The 19,801-nt window shown below is 39.3% G+C and overlaps 1 protein-coding gene across 5 annotated transcripts in view; it reads left to right on the top strand.

Annotated features, from left to right (window-relative positions):
* Positions 1-19,801, top strand: part of Braf (B-Raf proto-oncogene, serine/threonine kinase) — a 169,736-nt gene that overhangs the window by 57,288 nt on the left and 92,647 nt on the right. For all 5 annotated transcript variants that reach the window (XM_045159953.1, XM_045159955.1, XM_045159952.1 and 2 more), the window contains exons 2-3: positions 6,144-6,245; positions 17,942-18,205. In XM_045159953.1, the coding sequence (XP_045015888.1) occupies positions 6,144-6,245; positions 17,942-18,205 (366 nt within the window). The remainder of the gene's footprint in view (positions 1-6,143; positions 6,246-17,941; positions 18,206-19,801) is intronic.

Raw genomic sequence — 19,801 nt, 5'->3', positions numbered from 1 at the left:
GAACAGTATATTATACATGTACTCACTCTCAGCTCTGTTGAAGCATATATTTTATATGTTTACTTCATATTTTTCTGAACAAATAAAATTGCAGGCACAAAGCACTTTGTATTGTATTGCACTGAATTCATTTTGGGGGAAATTGGCATTACAATATTGAATCTTAAAAACATTCAAGTAGGTCTTTGTAAACAGGAACATATGAACTTGAATACCTGCTTGTCATTTTGTATAAACACAAAAAAAATTTAGTGGAAGGATTTATATCAATGGAAGTATGTTAGCCTAGTATGCATAAGCCTTGGGTTCAATCCCAGAACTATGCCTCCCCCCAATAACAGTAACAATAATGTTTGGTTGGGGGGAGGCTTGCCAGAGTATGTATATGGTCTCCTGAGATCTGTCATCCCCCTATAGATGTGTGCTCATATTAGACACAGCTACAATTAATGTGCCATAGAAAGGATTCCTATGTAATAATTGGATCTGTGAGGTTGATAAAATAGCTTACCAGAAGGAGAAGCTTCCTAAGCTCCTTAGTTGTCATGACCTTTGTTTTTATATTAAGCAGACTTCAGACATGCTGAGCCAGCTTCTTGCTAGGCTACGAAAATAGGTGAAGGGCTGGAGAGATATTTAGTGGTTAAGGTGTTTGCCTGCAAAGCCTGAGGACCCAGGTTCAGTTTCCCAGTGCCCATGTAAGCCAGATGCACAAGGTGACACATGCATGTGGAGTTTGTTTTCAGTGGCTGGAGGCCCTGGTGTGCCCATTCTCTCTCTTCCTCTGTCTCTAATAAATAAATATTTAAAAAGAAAATAGGCTAGGAGCTGGGTATGGTGGCACACACTTTTAATCCCAGCATTCAATTGACAAAGGTAGGAGGATTGCTGAGTTTAAGGCCACCTTGAGACTACATAGTGAATTCCAGGTCAGCCTGGGCTTCAGGGAGACTTTACATATTCTGCAGCTTCTTTCACAAAAGTCTTACAAATCTTAAGAAGTTTTTCTCCTAAGTCTTTAACATTTGTATTGCTATCAGGAAGAGAATCTTTAAAAAAAAAAAGGGGGGGGGGGTCTTTGATACATTGCAACCTGTATTAGTTACTTTCCAATTGCTGTGAACAGAAAGTTGATCAGAAGCAATTTAAGCATTAAAAGGGTTTAACTTGGATTAATAATTGAGGACTGGAGAGATGGCTTAGCGTTTAAGGCACTTCCTGCAAAGCTAAAGGACCCAGGTTCAATTCCCTAGGACCCACGTCAGCCAAATGCACAAGGTAGCACGTATGTCTGGAGTTCATTTGCAGTGGCTGGTGGCCCTGATGTGCCTAGTCTCTCTCCCAAATAAATAAATAAATAAATAAATAAATAAATAAATAGAGAGAGAGAGATACATTCCATCATGTTGGGGTTGGTGTGATGGCTTTGAGGAAGGCATGCATGGTGGTAGAAGTAAAAAGCCAGTTCATCACACTGCAGCCAGGAAGGGAGAGAGAATGAACAGGAAGTGGGGCTAGCTTATCAAACCCCAAAGCCTGCTTCTAGTAACCCATTTCCTCCATCAGGGTTCTATCTCCTAAATGTTCCTCAACCTTCCCAAACAGTACCACCAGCTGAGACAAGTATTCAAACGCATGAGCTTATAGGGGACTTTGTGTGTGTGTGTGTGTGTGTGTGTGTGTGTGTGTGTGTGTGTGTGTGTGTTTCACTGTAGCCCAGGCTGACCTGGAATTCACACCCTGTAGTCTGGAATCCTTAGGAGGTGGGACCTAGCTAGAGGAAACAAGACACTTTGGCAGGGTGCCTCTGAGGTTTATACTTGGTCCCTTCAGCCCCTCTTTCCTTTCGGCGTCCTATCTGCCAGGAAATGAACAGCTTCTTTCTCTAAACACTTCTATCACTGTGATGTTCTGCCTGACTCAGAAACAGAGCCAGATCGTCCTGTGGATCCTCAGAAACCACCCCCAGTTGTTCATGTCAGATATTTCATCACAGTGATGCAAACTGACTATAGCCCTTCTTCTGATTTTTGTAGGATTTTTGGGGTGTGTATGGTTTATGCATATGTATGTGCAGCTGTGTATGTCTTATGCACATGTGTGCAGAGCTTGGAGGAGGATGTCTGTGTCCTTCTCTATTGCTCTTATACCTAATTTCACTGAGACTGAGTTCCCACATTAAACCTGGAGCTCTCTCTTTTTTTTAATATTTTAATTTATTTGACAGAGAAAGGGGGAGAGAGAGAGAATGGGTGCACCAGGGCTTCCAGCCACTGCAAATGAACTCCAGACGCTGTGCATCTTGCTAACATGGGTCCTGGGGAATTGATCCTGGGTCCTTTGGCTTTGTAGGCAAATGTCTAAGCTGCTAAGCTATCCCTCCAGCCCAAGCTCTCTATTTTTTGTGTTGCCTAGATGACCAGGGAGCCCCAGTGCTTTTGTCTCTTACTGCTGAGGTTTGTAGGAATTTATGACATGCCCTACAATTTTTTTTTCAAATTTTTTTTAATGTCTCTTACATATTGATGGTTTCTCATAAGCTCTTGTGTTTGAGTGGTTGTCTCTGACTGATATCAACGTTGGGAGAAGTTGTGAAGGCTTGGATGGCAAAGGGGGTTCGCCAGTGTGGCAATAGTGTAGCCTACCTCTGATTCAAACTCTATGCTTCATTATCTGTCAAGATGTGGCAAGCTCACACCACCATGGATAGGACAGGAGCCATTCCCGTGACTGTGCCTTCCCCACCATGATGGACTGATAGCTCCTTTAACCTGGAAGTCACAATAACCCTTACTCACTTAAATTGCTTCTGCTCTTATGTCACATTAATGAGAAAAGTAACTAATACACTGTTAGTCAATGAAAGTCGTCTTACGTACTTTTTGTGGCTTTTATGTCACTTTGACATCTGTCTGGTAAAACAGAATGTTCCAGGATTCTCTTTTGAATAATAATAGTTGAGTCTTAGAAAGCTTTGTTTGCCTTTTTCTCGTTATAGTGCTGTTTACTCTCTATTTTTAGTGTCTAGATTCCTCTTTTGCTTCTATTTCCTATGGATGCTATATTAAACTCCCACAAACATAGTTGTTTGTAATAGCACCTTTTTGTTTTGTTTTATTTTGGTTTTGGTTTTTGAGGTAGGGTCTTATTCTAGCCCAGGCTGACCTGGAATTCACTATGTAGTCGCAGGGTGGCCTCGAACTCATGGCGATCCTCCTACCTTTGCCTCCCGAGTGCTGGGATTAAAGGCGTGTGCCACTATGCCTGGCTTTTTTTGTTTTTTTTTTTTTAAATGCTTTTTTTGTTTTTCGTTGAGCAGCCATCTTTATTTTATTTATTTATTTGAGAGCGACAGAGACAGAGAGAAAGACAGATAGAGGGAGAGAGAGAGAATGGGCGCGCCAGGGCTTCCAGCCTCTGCAAACGAACTCCAGACGCGTGCGCCCCCTTGTGCATCTGGCTAACGTGGGACCTGGGGAACCGAGCCTCGAACCGGGGTCCTTAGGCTTCACAGGCAAGCGCTTAACCGCTAAGCCAACTCTCCAGCCCTTTTTTTGGTTTTTTGAGGCAAAGTTTTACTCTAACTCAGGCCCACCTGAAATTCACTCTGTAGTCCCAGGGTGGCCTTGAACTCACAGCAATCCTCCTACCTCTGCCTCCCAAGTGCTGGGATTAAAGGCGTGCGCCACCACGCCTGGCTTACAATTTTTATTTTCTTTACAATTCTGCAAGTCAGAAATCCAAGGTGGTTTTCACTGGGTAAAACCAAGGTGTCAGCAATGTTGCACACCATCACAGTGGATAATATGAAGAGTCCAATCCCATGCCTTTGCCAGCTTTTCTAGCTGCATTCCTTACATTTCTTGGTGTAAGGATCGTTTCTTCCATCTTCACGGCTGCAGTGCTAGGTCATATTGCCTGGTACTCCACACTAGGATCTCCTAATAAGAATTCTTGTAAGCTAGGGTTTAGCTCAGTGGTAGAGCACTTGCCTAGTAAGCACAATGCCCTGGGTTCAATCCCCAACACTGCAAATCAATCCTCAGGCCTGGATTTGATTCCTTAGTATCCACATAAAGCCAGATACACAAAGTAACTCCTGAGTCTGGAGTTCATTTGCACTAACAAGAAGTCCTAGTACACTTACTGTCTTTATCTCACAAATAAAAAAAAATATATCTATACCTTTATCTATATATGTTAACAAAAGAAATAAACTTAATTTTGGAGAAGGGGTTTTGAATTTGTGAAGCCACTAAAAATGATCAGTTGTTTACTAGGTTACTTGGTTATAGCCCAGGCTATAGCAGACCTGCTATTGGTTTGGGAAGCATGAGAAATGCGTGGAGTGGATCATGAAGTGCACACTGTTCCAGGAGCCACTGCTGTGACATGGCATGCAGGCAAGGTGTGATTACCTCGATAGGCTAGTGGAGCCATTGGATGATGGACCATGGTTTATGTGGATACCCAAAGTTGTTTTGCGCATCCCAGGACTGTGCAAGAACTACCATGGAGTTTTGTTGTCTTGGAATGGAAGTTTTCCCTAGCTACTCAGCCAGCTGGAGGAGCGGAATTGAAAAATCCCAGAGACTGTCAGTCACTAGTCATGATATCAGACTTAACTGCAGATGTTTAATGTTTGCTTGATGGTTACTGAGTTTGCATTCATCTAGTCTCTCCTTATTATGCCTTATAGCAGTTGAAATGTTTACTCTGTGCCTTTATATGTTAAAAGTATATAGCTTTTTTGATTTTACAGGACTCGTAGTTAAGAGACAGTCTTAAATCTCAGGTGAGTCTTAAGGACTTTGGAGCAGTCTTAAAGTTGGTAAAGACTATAGGACCTTTGAATTTGGACTGAAAACAGTATATAGTATACTAAAAACAGTGTGAGATATGGTTATGATCTATTGCAGGCCAGGGATGGAATGTGGTAGTTTAAATGGATGTCCCCCAAATAGATTCAGGAGTTTTATTCAAGCTTGCAACTTGGTGTCACTGTGGGTAGATTCTAGAGTCCAGCCCTAAGTTGTGGGGGGTGGATCTGGTATTCCAGACTAAAGATAAGCAGAGTGCTTGAGTTCTGCCTGGGGTTCCTGGATTGTGATTGCTTTTTGTCTCTCCATGTGGGCCTGTGAAAGGGGGCCAGCCTCTCCTTGGCTACAACTATAACGCAGTTGATTTTAGTTGAACTCTCAAGGTTTTATTTGATGATACACAATACATTATTTAATAATAGTAATTAAAAAAAAAATCTAGCTGGGTGTGGTGGCGCACGCCTTTAATCCTGTCACTTGGGAGGCAGAGGTAGGAGGATCACTGTGAGTTTGAGGCCACCCTGAGAATACGTAGTGAATTCCAGGTCAGCCTGAGCTAATGAGACCCTACCTTGAAAAACCAAAAGAAAAAAAAAAAAAAATCTAATGATTAACTACCGCACTTAACAAACCCTAAAAAGTATTTCCCTTTTGATGAGGAGGGAGCTTTGAACTTGGGGGAAGGTTTCATACTGTATTCGTTTTTTTTTCTTTTTGTACATAAACACAAATGTATTTGTGTGTGTGTTTATGTGCATATATATAAGTTGGTCTCACATATAAAACGAAATATGCAATATTTGTCTTCTGAATTGGGCCTATTTTGTTTAAGATAATAATATCTAATTTGTGTGGTTTATTCTGAATATTCAGGTACTATTTGATTTCCTTATAGTTAGTATTTTAGTACTAGCATAGAAATGAAGTTAAGATATTTATTAATAACAAGAGAAAGGGCTGGAGAGATGGGTTAGCTGTTAAGTGCTTGCCTGTAAAGCCTAAGGACCCCAGTTCGAGGCTCGATTTCCCAGGACCCACATTAGCCAGATGCACAAGGGGGCGCACACGTCTGGAGTTCATTTGCAGTGGATGAAGGCCCTGGCGCACCCATTTTCTCTCTCTCTCTCTGCCTCTTTCTGTCTGTCACTCTCAAATAAAAAGGAACAATAATAAGAGGAAAACCTCCATTAAATAGTCTTTTAAGCTCTAAACTTTGAGGAAAACTGGGTGCTGCTGCATTTTCTATAATAGTTTATAAATATTACACATAGAATACTTCTAATTCATATTGATCTTCATTCAAATTTCTTGAAACTTTTCTAGGTGTGGAATATCAAACAAATGATTAAGTTGACACAGGAACATATAGAGGCTCTACTGGACAAATTTGGAGGGGAACATAATCCACCATCAATATACTTAGAGGTAAGGATTAAGTTTCATTCTGTAGTCATTTTAAGAGAAAAAAATGAATTAATAATAATGTTGGTTATTTTAGGGGATTGGAAGAAAAAATTGGCTTTGCCTTTATTATATTTTTTAGTCTTATTTCACTTGTTGCAATATATAAATATTAGTTTAATTTGGAGGATTCAAAACCAAGGGTTAGATCACCTATAAACTTCAAAACATTGCTTTGAATAAAATAGATTTTTAAAAGAGAGAGAGAAACCTCATTGTTTAACTAAACAGCAGAACTAGTTGTCATAGTGGGAAATGAGGTAATTTTGTAAAACACCTCTTCTCGAACAAGTTCCCCCAAAATGGACTTCTGCTCTTTATTTTTTCATGTGTATGTATGCATGCTTGTGTGCAGGTGTACATGTGTGTGGAGGTAACAGGACAACCTAGGGTGGTGTTCCTCAAGAACGCCAACCCCCCTTTCTCTCTCTCTCTCTCTCTCTCTCTGTCTGTCTTTGATGTAAGGTCTGTCAATTATCCTGAACTTCCCAGTAAAACTATATGGGTTGGCCAGAGAACCCTGTGTATCCCCTTGTCTCCTTGACCCCAGCACTGGGATTAGAAGCCCAGATCACCATGCCAGGCATTTTGATGTGAGTTTTAGTGATTGAGCTCAGGTTCTCATGCTCGTAAGGCAAGCATTTTACTGAGTGAGCTATCCTCCCTGTCTGATTTCAGCTTTCTTTCCTTCTTTTAATATTTTATTTAAGAGAAAGAGAGGTAGAGAGAGAATGGGCATACCAAGGCCTCTAGCCACTGCATACAAACTCCAGACACCTGTGCCACCTTATATATCTGGCTTATGTGGGTACTGGGGAATCGAACCTGGGTCCTTAGACTTCTCAGGCAAGTGCCATAGCTGCTAAGCCATCTCTCCAGCCCTGGGATTTCTTTAAAATTTGTGTGTGTGTATCTATGTATGTGTGCACACATGTTCATGCACACACATGAGCATATGTATCATTGCCTCTTGCCATGCAAATGAACACCATACACTTGCATCATTTTATCTGGTTTACTTGGGTAACTTGGATTGAACTCGGGACAACAGGCTTTGCAAACAGGCATTTTTAACCACTGAGCCATCTTCCTAGCCCCTGGTTTCAGCTTTCTTTATAGATAAAAGTACAATCTTGAAGTGATCCAATCTTTTTTTTTTTTTTTTTTTTTTGCTATTGAAGGTTTTCTTTATCATCAGAGATTATATATTAGGTTTAAGGTGAAACACTCACTTTCTTATGGGATAGGTAGTCAGGTTTTGTCCATAAAAAGCAAATTCTGATTACAAAGCTCCAGGGTGTTTGATCAGAACACAAATCAGATGATTCGGACTGTTGATAAGTATTTCCATGTGTGCTCCTAAAAGTCATAACAGTTGACCAAAAACATGGTACTATTGTTTCACATAAAGGACACCTGGACCCGACTCTTTCATGCTTAGCCTAACCCAAATCACAAAAACATTAATTGGTTGGTTTAGAGACAATGAATTCACTATCAATGACAACATGCCAGAAATTTTATACTCAAGGATTATCTATTTTTTAACCAATGGAATAATTCTGGATGGTTAACTTAGGCTTATGTCCAAATCATCTAGAAAGTTAAGACAAAATCAGAGAATATTTATATTACACATGTCATCAGTAACTTACCACATGGAGAGTTCTGTCTCACCATGAAACAATAAGCAAATATATTGAACTGGTAATACTTATCTAAAATATTGGAAAAAGAAAGCAGAAAATAAGATATTTCCAAGACCTCAGAATATTGTTGAGGAAAGGACAAGAATTTTTCTTTAGAAGTTAGTCCTTGGTATTATTAAATAAAACCTTTCACAGTTGCTTAATATCTGGATATACAACAAAGTGCATAATAGACATAATTCAATCAAAATAAAAGATACTTGATATCACATTTACTGGTAAGAAAAAAAATGAGATAATATTGAACATCACTTTCTGCAGTTGAGGTAATTATTGTTAGAAGAGATCAAAGAATTTTTGTCTTAATTTTTATTATAATATTCTGTATATAAATGACTATTTGAAAAATAGTTTAATTTTCAATTTTTAATTTATTTCCAACATTGTTTTGTAATTATTTCTCTGGGCCCTCAGCACATTCACTGGTGTCTTTTATGCTGGATTTTCCTCAAATTGTAACATTTCCCAGGCTTCTGAATCATCCTTAAGAAATTAAGGTACCAAGTAAATTGTTGGCATCTTTCTTCATAGGGGCTGTCATTAGGAACGATGGGACAAATATTTCATTGGGCAAATCTTTAAAAATCAGTACAGTCTTTACTGCTGCTGTTAATTAAATTAGAGAAATCCTCCATTTTTCTTGAAAATGCTGAGAAGAATCCTGAGCAGCTAGAAGCTTCAGTGGGGAAAGGGTTGAAGAAGACACAGTTGACCTTTGTTCTTAGACTGCACCTTTACCCAAGTTGTTGTTCCAGTCACTGGATAATGCCTTCTCTCAGAGCAGGGACCATCTCCAGTTGAACTGCTCCAACAGGCAAATGCCCACCTCCTTGTCACTGTGATGGAGAGGCAGTGCCTCCAGACGTGGGTTCTGTGAGGACAACTGAGGAAGAAAATGGCCTCTGCTGAAGTGATCCAATCTTGAAGCACTGCTCAGTTTTACTATTTATTAATGTTGTTTATTTACTTATTTGAGAGGGAGAAAGAAGCATAGGGAGCGAGAGAGAATGGGCACACCAGGGCCTCCAGCCACTGTAAACGAACTCCAGATGCATGTGCCCCCTTGTGTATCTGGCTTACATGGTCCTCAGAAGTCAACCAGGATCCTCTGGCTTTACAGGCAAACGCTTTCATTGCTATGTCATCTCTCCAGCCCCTGTTTAGTAATGTTTAATGGTGCCATAAGACGGGTGTCAAGCCTTGGGCATGATTATAAATTTACAGTTGATTGTTGTTCTTAATCATGTGAGATAATCAGTGTAATATTATCACAGATAAGTCTTCTTGACACTGGTTTCCTTCATAAGTCAGTGAAGTTCCATAATAAGCAGTCTGCTGTGGAATCTAGGCAGTCAGGTTCTTCGGCCCACACTGCCCGCTTCTGCCCTTCACTGCCTTTCTCACTAGACGTGGCTCAGCTGTAATCACTAGTCACACAAAAAGACAACCCTAAATTAGCAATGATCAGGTAGCCATTTGGCTTCAAAATACCAGAGGTTTTTTTTTGTTTTTTGTTTTGCTTTGGTTTTTCATGGTAGGGTCTCACTGTGGCCCAAGTTGACCTGGAATTCACTATGGAGTCTCAGGGTGGCCTTGAACTCATGGAGATCCTCCTACCTCTGCCTCCCGAGTGCTGGGATCAAAGGCTAGTACCACCACGCCCAGCTCCAGAGTTTTTTTTTTAAAGCACAGTTTGAAAGACTCCTAACTAAGTTTCTAATTTAGTAATCTCATTACTTTTTAAAGGACAAATAAAGTCTTCATTGGTTGATGAGATTTCTGAAATAAGTTTTGGAACTTAGCACCAACTAATGAACTGTTCTTCATATGGCTCATTGTAAATCATACTGCTACGTAGAGTATCAATGTCAGGTAGTAGATTATATGCTTTAGAACATCCCATACTGTGTCTTTTACTTGTATGTCATAGGAGGCCAAGTAGAGAAATTGTAAGGGACGTATAAAGTCTTAGTGAAACTGATATTTTTTGCTCATTATACAACATAAGCGATATTTTATCTCTCAGCCATCTGTGTATTAGATTCACCCTGCTACATTTACATCAATAAACATGTGTCTCTGCAGCATGGATTCATTTTTTGGCCTCACACACACTGTTCAGATGTTCTATTGCTTGAAGATACATCATTAAAAACAAAAAAGCATTGCTCTTTTTCTTGCATATGCACGCATATGCAAGTGTGTGTGTATATATGTACATCTATATGTGGAAGCCATGGGACAATCTTAGGTGTCTTTCCTAAAGAACACAATATACCATTTTTGAGACAGAATCTCCTTTGTGCTTTTACTTACTGTGCCCAGTACTATGTTAAATGTTTTTCTTATCTAATACCTCTTAATTACTTTGAACAAGATACTACATAGGAAGCTGGGTGTGGTGGTGCACGCCTTTAATCCCAGCACTTGGGAGGCAGAAGGATCGCTGTGAGTTCAAGGCCACCCTGAGACTACATGGTGAATTCTGGGTCAGCCTGGGCTAGAGTGAGACCTTACCTCGAGAGGAAAAAAAAAAACAAAACAAAACCAAGATACTACATAGGGATTTTTGTTATTCCCTTTATATGGGTAAAGAGATAGAAGTTAAGTAACTTACGTAAAGTTACATTGTTAAGAAGGGAAAGAAAATAAATATCTAACTAAGAAGTCTATGGTATTAATCTCTGTCTTACTCTACTTTTGTGACATCACTATTCCTCGCTGCCCTTACACCCCACCAAGGAGCTCTGTTTGGGCTAAATATTTCTAATTCCTTCAGCCATCATTTGTGATATGATTTATGAACTTTTTATTAGATGTATTTTATTTCATTGATTTCTTTTTACAATGAGGCATACAAAATTAAATCACATACTCAAGTATAACATTAGTAAAACTCGTGGATGTTCTCATCAGTGTGTGGCAGAGGAGTAGATGCTTTTATTCCAGTACCAGTACTGCACAATATGTAGTTATGTAATATTGGGGAAATGAGAATAGTATTACCCATGGCAATTTCAGGATTGTTTATTGTTATAAAATAGCATAGTTCCATAGCATAGTTAATTAAGTGTTCCATAAATGATTGATTCATTCAACAGATATTTATTGTTTGCTAACATCTGTCCTATTCTAAGCCTTAGAAATATAACAGTATTTTTTAAAGGCCAAAATAGCTTGTCTTCAGATAACTTTTTAAAATGCTTAAATGGAAGAGGGGAAATACAGACAAAGAACATATCAATGACTTAGAATGTTGGGTATGTTATGAGGAAGAGTGACAAAGATGATAGGATTCCTGTCTATAGAAAGCTGAGTGGCTGAAGGGAAGACTATACAGATACGGATAGTTTAAGGTCCTTGAGAGCAAGGCCAGGCCTACTGAAGCACACCATCCAGTTTGTTCCTTAAGAGTCCATGCATTTGTCTTTTTCTTGGGGTAAAATGTGTATAGAATTTGCCATTTTTAAGAATATTGTTGGAAGCCGGGCGTGGTGGCGCACGCCTTTAATCCCAGCACTTGGGAGGCAGAAGTAGGAGGATTGCCATAAGTTTGAGGCCACCCTGAGACTCCATAGTGAATTCTGGGTCAGCCTGGGCTAGAGTGAGACCCTACCTTGAAAAACCAAAAAAAATAAAGAAAGAAAGAATATTGTTGGAGGAATGACTTATTGGTTAAAGGCACTTGCAAAGCCTGATGGCCTGGGTCCAATTCTCTAATACCCATATAAAGCTAGATATACAAAGTGGCATATGCATCTGGAGTTTATTTGCAGTGGCAGAAGGCCCTGGTGTGCCCATTCTCTCTCCCAAATAAATAAATATGTTTTTAAAAAGAATATAGTTCTGTGGTATAATATTACTCATTCATACAGTCCACCTCTACAACATTTTCATTATCCCAGACAGACCTTTCTAATCCAGTAATTACTGTCTTCCCATTTTCTTCTCCTACCCAGTCGGTAGCAACTACTGTTCTACTCTGTCACTGTGAATTTTACTATTATAGTAGAATCATGCAATATTTGTCCTTTTGTGACTGGGTTATTTCTCTGAGCAGAATGTCTTCAAGGCTGCACATGAGCATTGCAGCTGTAGAAGTTCCTTTCCTTGGTTAGGGGAATAGCCTCAGTGGTAGAGTGCTTGCCTGGCATATGTCAGGCCCTGAGTTTGATCCTCATTGGACACTTGGATTGTCTTCAGATATAATCACTGTTTTGAATAATGCTGCTGTCAGTGTGGACATATGAGTATTAAATCCCTGCTTTCATTTATTTTGAATATATATCCAGAAGTAAAATTGCAGTATCATAGAGTGATTTTATGTGAAGGAATTCCTATACCTTTTTGCATAGTGCCTATGCTATTTTATATTCTTAGTAGAAATACACCAAAATTCCAGTTTCCCCATATTCTCACAAACACATAATGTTTTCTGTTTTCGATAATCCATCCTAATGGATGTAATACTTTACTGTGCTTTTTTTTAAAAAAAAAAAAAAACGTTATATATTAATTTATTTATTTGAAAGAGAGCAAACATGCCAGAGCCTTAGCCACTGCAAATGAACTCTAGATGCATGTGCCACCTTGTGCATCTGGTTTACATGAGTTCTGGGGAGTCCAACCCAGGTCCTTTGGCTTTGCAGGCAAGCGCCTAAACCGCTGAGCCATCTCTCCACCCCTTATTGTGCTTTTGATTTGCATTTCCCTAATAATAAATGGTGTTCAGATATTTTGTTTTTTATAGCTTATTGGCCATTTTAATATCTTTGGAGAAATGCCTGTTTAAATCCTTTGCCCCACTTTGTTTGTTTTTCAAGGAAGAGTCTTGCTCTAGTCCAGGCTGACCTGGAATTCATTGTGTAGTTTCAGGTTGGCCTCAACTACAGTGATCCTCCTACCTCAGCCTCCTGAGTGCTGGGATTAAAGGCGTATGCCTCTACATCTAGCCTTTGCCCAATTTTAATTGGGTTGCTTGGATTTTAGTTATTGAGTTATAGTTTTTTTGTTGTTGTTTGTTTTTTGGGGTTTTTTTTTTTTTTTTTTTTGAGGCAGGATCTCGCTCTAGCTCAGGCTGATCTGGAATTCACTATGTAGTCTCAGGGTGGCCTCGAACTCTCAGCGATCCTCCTACCTGTGCCTCCCAAGTGCTGGGATTAAAAGCATGCGCCACCACGCCCGGCAAGTTATAGTTCTTTTTATATCCTTCGTTGCACAGGGGATCTTACTTTCCCTCCTGCCCCGGGTAGGGTCTCACTCTAGCTCAGGCTGACCTGGAATTCACTCTGTAGTCTCAGGGTGGCCTTGAACTCAGTGATCCTCCTACCTCTGCTTCCCAAGTACTGGGATTAAAGGAGTGCACCACCACACCTGGTGTTTTTACTTTTTTATAATTTATTTGTTTAGTGTGAGTGAGGGAGAGGAGAAAGAGAAAAAGGGAGGGAGAGAATGGGCACACCAGGTCCTCTAGCCACTGCAGATGAGCATTAGACTCATGCAACACTATGTATCTGGTTTACATGGGTACCGAGGAATCACACCCATAAAATGCCAGATGCAGAAAGTGGCGTATGCATCTAGAATTTGTTTACAATGGCTCTAGACCTTGGCATGCCCATTCTCATATTCCTTCTCTCTGCCCCCCTTGCAAATAAGTAAATAAATAAAATTATTTTAAAAACAAAAAGAAATAGAGGGCGGGGAGAGATGGCTCATTGGTTAAGGCACTTACCTGCAAAACCTAACTAACCAGTGTTCAGTTTCCCCAGTACCCATGTAAAGCCAGATGCACAAAGTGGCACATGTATCTGGAGTTTGCAGTGGCAAGAGGCCCTAGAGTGCCTGTTTTTCTCTTCTTGCAAATTAATTAGTTTTAGAAAGCATAATAAAATTAGAGAATAAGACCCAATCTATAAGAATTATAAATGCTTTGAGCTGCAAAAACAAAAAACAAACAAAAATCCCCAGAATTCTGTGCTAACAGATTGCCAGACTAAAATGGAGTTTTATCTTCTCTTCACATAGCAAGAAACATGTGGGTAAACTATTCTAAGATTAATCTTCACTCAAAGCTGTCAGACACTGGGTTGAATCTTAAAATCCTTTTATCTTTTCTGTTGCATCTGGAGTAGATTTAAGGATCTCTCCCTCACAAAAATCAAGGCAGAAACCACAGAGGTTCTTACATACCAAGCTCTTGCTAAAAGGAAACTCTCAAAAGTCCCCTATAAGTCTTTTTATAACTTATGACCAGAATAAGGTTACCATCATCCCTGGATCTTGACTGTGCTTACATTTCCTGAAGAGGCTAAAATGTTAAATTTTCCAGTGTTCCTACTTATCTTCAGGCCAGCAGGACTGTGCTGGAGTTCCTTCAGCCCGTGGGGTCTCAACAGAGCCCTTCGCGCTTTCTGTTCAAAGAGATCTTAGTCTTCCCCAGACTTTTTTTTTTCTTGTGGTAAAACAGATAAATTAGGCATAAACCCACCCAAATCCCCCTGATTTTCTTTTTTTTACGTGCACTAATTTATTTGAAAAAACTAGCTTTTAATTTCTGGATTTTCTTCTCATGCCAGATACTAAGTAATACTGTACTGATTCCCTTAGTGACAGCTACAGGGAATATCAAATTTTCCTGATTCTGTTCATTCAACACAGAATTTGAACGTTTTCTCAGTGTGAGATATAATGTAGATGTTTTTCTAGCTGTAGATTCTTGTTTCTGTGCCTCATACATTGGAGCCTAGAGTTGACAAGTACTGCTTTTGGAATCACCTCTACATATTTACTTGTGACACTTGAGTCCTACTCACCTCTATGCCAGGGCTTCCTATGGACTGACAAGAAAATCATAGCTCTTAACATTTCAGTGTGTGCTATGCACTGGACACTAAGCATCTAATAGCTTATTTAATCTTTACTTCACTCTTCAGTTGATACTTATTTTCCCCATATTTGTTTTATAAATAAAGAAATTCAGGCACAGAGGTACTTAATAATAACATTGTCAATGTTACATACACAGTTAGTTAATGATGAAGCCAGGGTTCAAGGCTAGACATTCTGAACTCAGTTTGTCTTCTTAATAATTGTATTAGTCATCTTTTATCACTGTGTCAAAATACCCAAGATAGTAACTTGTAAAGAGCAGTTTATTTTGTTTCATAGTATCAAAGGTTTGAGTCCATGATCAGCTTTCCCCATTGCTTTGAGTCTTCTGGTGAGACAGAACACCATAGTGGGATTGGGTCAAAGGTTCATGGTGAAACAAAGCTGCCCACTTCATGGCAGCTGAGAAGCAAAGAACAAAACAGGGAAGCACCAGGATTCCGACATTCTCTTTAAAGGTATGCCTCAATCACCTCACTTCCACACATTAGGCCTCATTTTCTAAAGGTTCTGCCACTTTTCAGTAAGGAAGTCCAAGCCTTTAACACATAGCCTTTGGGTAGCATTTTAGATTCAAACCAAAACAATCAACAGTCAGTATAGTCATTCTTTTTTGAGGGGAGGGGGTGGTTCCGATGTAGGGCCTTGTGCTAGCTCAGGCTAGCCTAGAATTCACTATGTAGTCTCAGGCTGTCCTCAAACTCACAGCAGTCCTACCTCTTGTCTCCCAAGTACTGGGATTGAGGGTGTGTGCCACCACGCCCAGCCAGTACAGTCCTTCTTGTAGTGCTTGCTAGTTTTTATGTTTGATGTTTAGTCTGCATAGAGCCCGGGGTGATGCAGCTACATTTCATCAGCCTCTGCAGTGTTACATCAGTTCATTATATTTGTCCGTGGACATTTGCTAGGAGTTCACTGTATATTATGAGATTAAATTCAAGAAGAGTAAGTTTAATGCTGGACATGGTTGCACACATCTGTAATCCTACTACTTGGGAGGCTGAGGCAGGCAAATTCTAGGCCTACCTGAAAAAAAAAAATTTTTTTTTAAATGTTGGGTATGTAGCTTAGTGATAGAATACTTGCCTAGTATGCATGACACCCTAGATTTATCCACATGATGCAAAAAAGGGAACTTTAAAAAATATTTTTGTTTATTTTTTGAGAGAAATAAGCAGAGAGAGAGAAAGATTGGGCATGCCAGGGCCTCTAGCCACTGCAAACGAACTCCATACACATGGACCACCTTCTGCATCTGGCCTTACGTGGGTCCTGGGGAATTGAACCCAGGTCCTTTGACTTTGCAGGCAAGCACCTTTACCACTAAGCCATCCCTCCAGCCCCAAAGGGTACATTTTCCATAATTTCTATTGCATATTTCTGCTGTAATGATTTTTATTTTTCTTGTACTATCTAATTAGACCGCACCAAAATATTTCAGAGGTAGGAAGAGATGAGATAAAGAGAAAGGATACTACTTGTGATTTTTATCAAGGAGAACTTAGTATTACATTTTGCATATAAGGAAGTTTTGTCATGATGAAATACAGGTTTTTGAAAAGCTGCATCATGAAGAAGTATCTGGTATCTGCAATATTTTAAAGAACCAAAGGAATTTTTATGGTTGTGGTTATTCAAGTATTTGCTTATGTGGAACTGACTTGCTTTCATTTTTTAAAAATGCAGAAAGTGAGAAAGTTGACAGGTACAAGAGAAAATGAAGTTGAAAATGTACTAAAACCAACATGCTAGAGGCTGTAAACACTCCGTGCTTGTAGTACATTGAAAGTAGAAAAGGATAGGGAAAGAGCTAGAAACTTATATACAGAGGACACCCTCAATTGATGGCTTTGATCTTCAGAGTAGATTTGTAAGTAATGTTATTTTCAGAATGAAAATATTTATTTTAAATTTCATGAATTGATAATGGAGCTAACTGCCTTAGGTATATTATTTTCTCTGGCAACATATGATCATCTAAACACATGCATGCATGCATATCTGGGAAATGGTTGAAAAGTAGGACTTGTCCCAAATTAGATTTTTGACAAGCTTGTTCATAAAACAAGAACTGGGTAGAGAATCTAAGATGTTATTGATGGCGTTTTTTGGAATGATGAACCACAAATTATGGGAAGGAAAACAACAGCAGCCCAAATCTGAGAGACCTTTAGAGGTATCAGTGTTGCTCCAAACCGAGTAACGTGACCATGGGCTCTAAAGGTAATAAGAAAGTGGAGTAAACATGTGCATGCAAGGGTGAGAAAGTTCCAAATTTTGGCATCATTTGGATGTCTTTGGTAGAGACTGTGGTGTGGTGTCTCTGGGTCTTGAAGATAACATGAGAATAAATGCCTTTAGGAGAGAGAGATCGAGAACTTGAAAGCAGAAGTGCTAGAACAGTAATCACATTTGATACCAAATGCAGCAAGGGTAATAAGAAATGATGCTCCAAGCACCTTGTTAGATTGTAACTGAGGATGGAGACATGTGAAATGGGTGGCTGTTTTTTCTTCACAAGAGAAGAGCTATTTATGAATGTGTTGTAAAGTGATAGTAATCTGTAATGAAGGAATCAATCAATATATTTTCAAAAATGAATGCTAACATTTGATATGGAAATAACATATTCATACCTCTTCCTAAGACTTTTTGTATAGTAAATATACTTGACTTGGTGCCAAAAAATTTTGTGTTAGTTGTAGATCTGGCAGAATGTACTTCATTGTTGAATTTTAACAAATATCTCATAATGCTGCATCTGCTCAAGTCTTTTTTATTCTGTCTGAATGTGTGTTACTGTTTGATCAAAAATTGGAAAATACTGTGCTTTTAAAATTAATATTCATAAGCTATCTGGATATGACACATGTAAGTCAAGTAATGTCTTATAACAAATTTTCTGCTTAAAATTGAATTTCAGCACTTATTTTGTAACTTTTAGTTTAACACCCTCTATTAGTTTATTAAAAGTTTGTAGTCAAAAGAGTGCATTTGTATTTTGTTTTGTTAATGTCAGGACAGAGTCCAGATCCAATGTGAGTCTACTTTATTTTATAGGCCTATGAAGAATACACCAGCAAGCTAGATGCCCTCCAACAAAGAGAACAGCAGTTATTGGAGTCCCTGGGGAATGGAACTGATTTTTCTGTTTCTAGCTCTGCATCAATGGACACCGTCACATCCTCTTCCTCTTCTAGCCTTTCAGTGCTGCCTTCATCTCTTTCAGTTTTTCAAAACCCTACAGATGTATCACGGAGCAACCCCAAGTCGCCACAGAAACCAATCGTTAGAGTCTTCCTGCCCAACAAACAGAGGACAGTGGTGAGTCCGCTTTTCCTCTCATCATTGTGCTGTTGCTTTGTCTTGTTCAGAAACCCTAGTTCAGCTTTCTGTGTGGTCACTTCACACTCTGGGGCATGCATGTGGAAATACCCAGGTAAAACAAGGAGAGAAGCCAGCCTTGGTGGCACATGCCTTTCCTTCCAGCACTTGGAAGGCAGAGGTTGGAAGGCAGAGGTAGGAGGATCACTGTGAGCTCGAGGCCACCCTGAGACCACAGAGTGAATTCTAGGGCAGCCTGAGCTAGAGTGAGCCTAACTTGGGGGGGGGGTGGAGGTCGGGGAGAATAAAGACATTTTTGTTTGGTGCCAAGGTCTATATATTCCTTACAAAACTTAAGTGACACTTAAATCTAAGCACTAGTTAAGAATCAGTCAGAATTTCAACACTTATGCTTGTTTGATGTTTAATATGTATCAGGTAAGATTCTTTCCTCTGAAATCTCCATTCTAAATTATCAGATGTTGAACTTTCACTGTATTCAATCTTTCTCCTTTTGTCTGTATACCATTTTTATTGTTGGTAGTAGTGTCATCATGGAAACAGTGCACCCTGAAAGGAACATTTAAAGCAGGGAAAGTGTCGAATTACTGTAAATGATCTCTAATCTTCACGCACAACAAATACTGCCAGCTGTAATAATGTACCTGTAATGTAACACCTTTAATGTGTTTAAGTAATATGGTTACTTTAACATTAATTTAAAAATATGTTAAACTAGTTGAAATCAAAGTTTTTCTCTCCTATCAGTAGACAACAGAAATTAAAAGTTCAACTGCTGTTTTTCAGTGTTCTAAAATTTGTTTTGTGACTTAAAAAAAAATGTGATTGTAAAGGCGATATCTCCTCCTAGTATAGAATGCGTGACGATTATAAGGAGCTAGAGAGACAGGCCCAGCGGGTGAAGGCATCTGCTCACAAAGCCATAAGGAAATACTCTATAAGACGCTTCTTACAGGGGCTGCCTTTCAGAGTTCTCAGCCTAATCTCAATGATTAAGGTAGACTAGCCTTTTCATTTTCATGAAGGTGTCTAAGAGAATCAGAGAGACTGATTAACTGACTATGGGCATACCAGACACTTGCCACTACAAATGAACTCCAGACACATGCACCATATTGTGCATCTGGTTTTACGTGGTACTGGGAAATTGAACTGAACCATCAGGGTTTGCAAACAAGTGCCTTTATCCACTGAACCATCTCCCTAGTCCTTAATTATTGTTAAGAATTTTTTATAGATGTCCCTTATATTTTCATTTATTTGAGAAAGGGGGAAAGGCAGTGTGTGTGTGTGTGTGTGTGTGTGTGTGTGTGTGTGTGAGAGAGAGAGAGAGAGAGAGAGAGAGAGGGAGGGAGGGAGGGAGGGAGGAAGAAAGAATGGGCATGCCAGGCTTCCAGCCACTGCAAACGAACTCCAGATACATGAGCCACCTAGTGCATATGGTTTATGTGGGTACTGGGGAATTGAACCTGGACCAGGTTTTTTTTAAATGAAATTCACTGTTTATACCAAATTTATGGTATATTCTGTCTCTGGAAATAACACTCTTACTTAAAAATGATAAAATACATTTAT

The sequence above is a fragment of the Jaculus jaculus genome, chromosome 10, assembly GCF_020740685.1.
Source record: "Jaculus jaculus isolate mJacJac1 chromosome 10, mJacJac1.mat.Y.cur, whole genome shotgun sequence".
Classification (NCBI taxonomy): Eukaryota; Metazoa; Chordata; class Mammalia; order Rodentia; family Dipodidae; genus Jaculus; species Jaculus jaculus.
The sequence above is the reverse complement of the archived record's forward strand: the minus strand, read 5'-3'. Positions and strand labels throughout refer to the sequence as shown.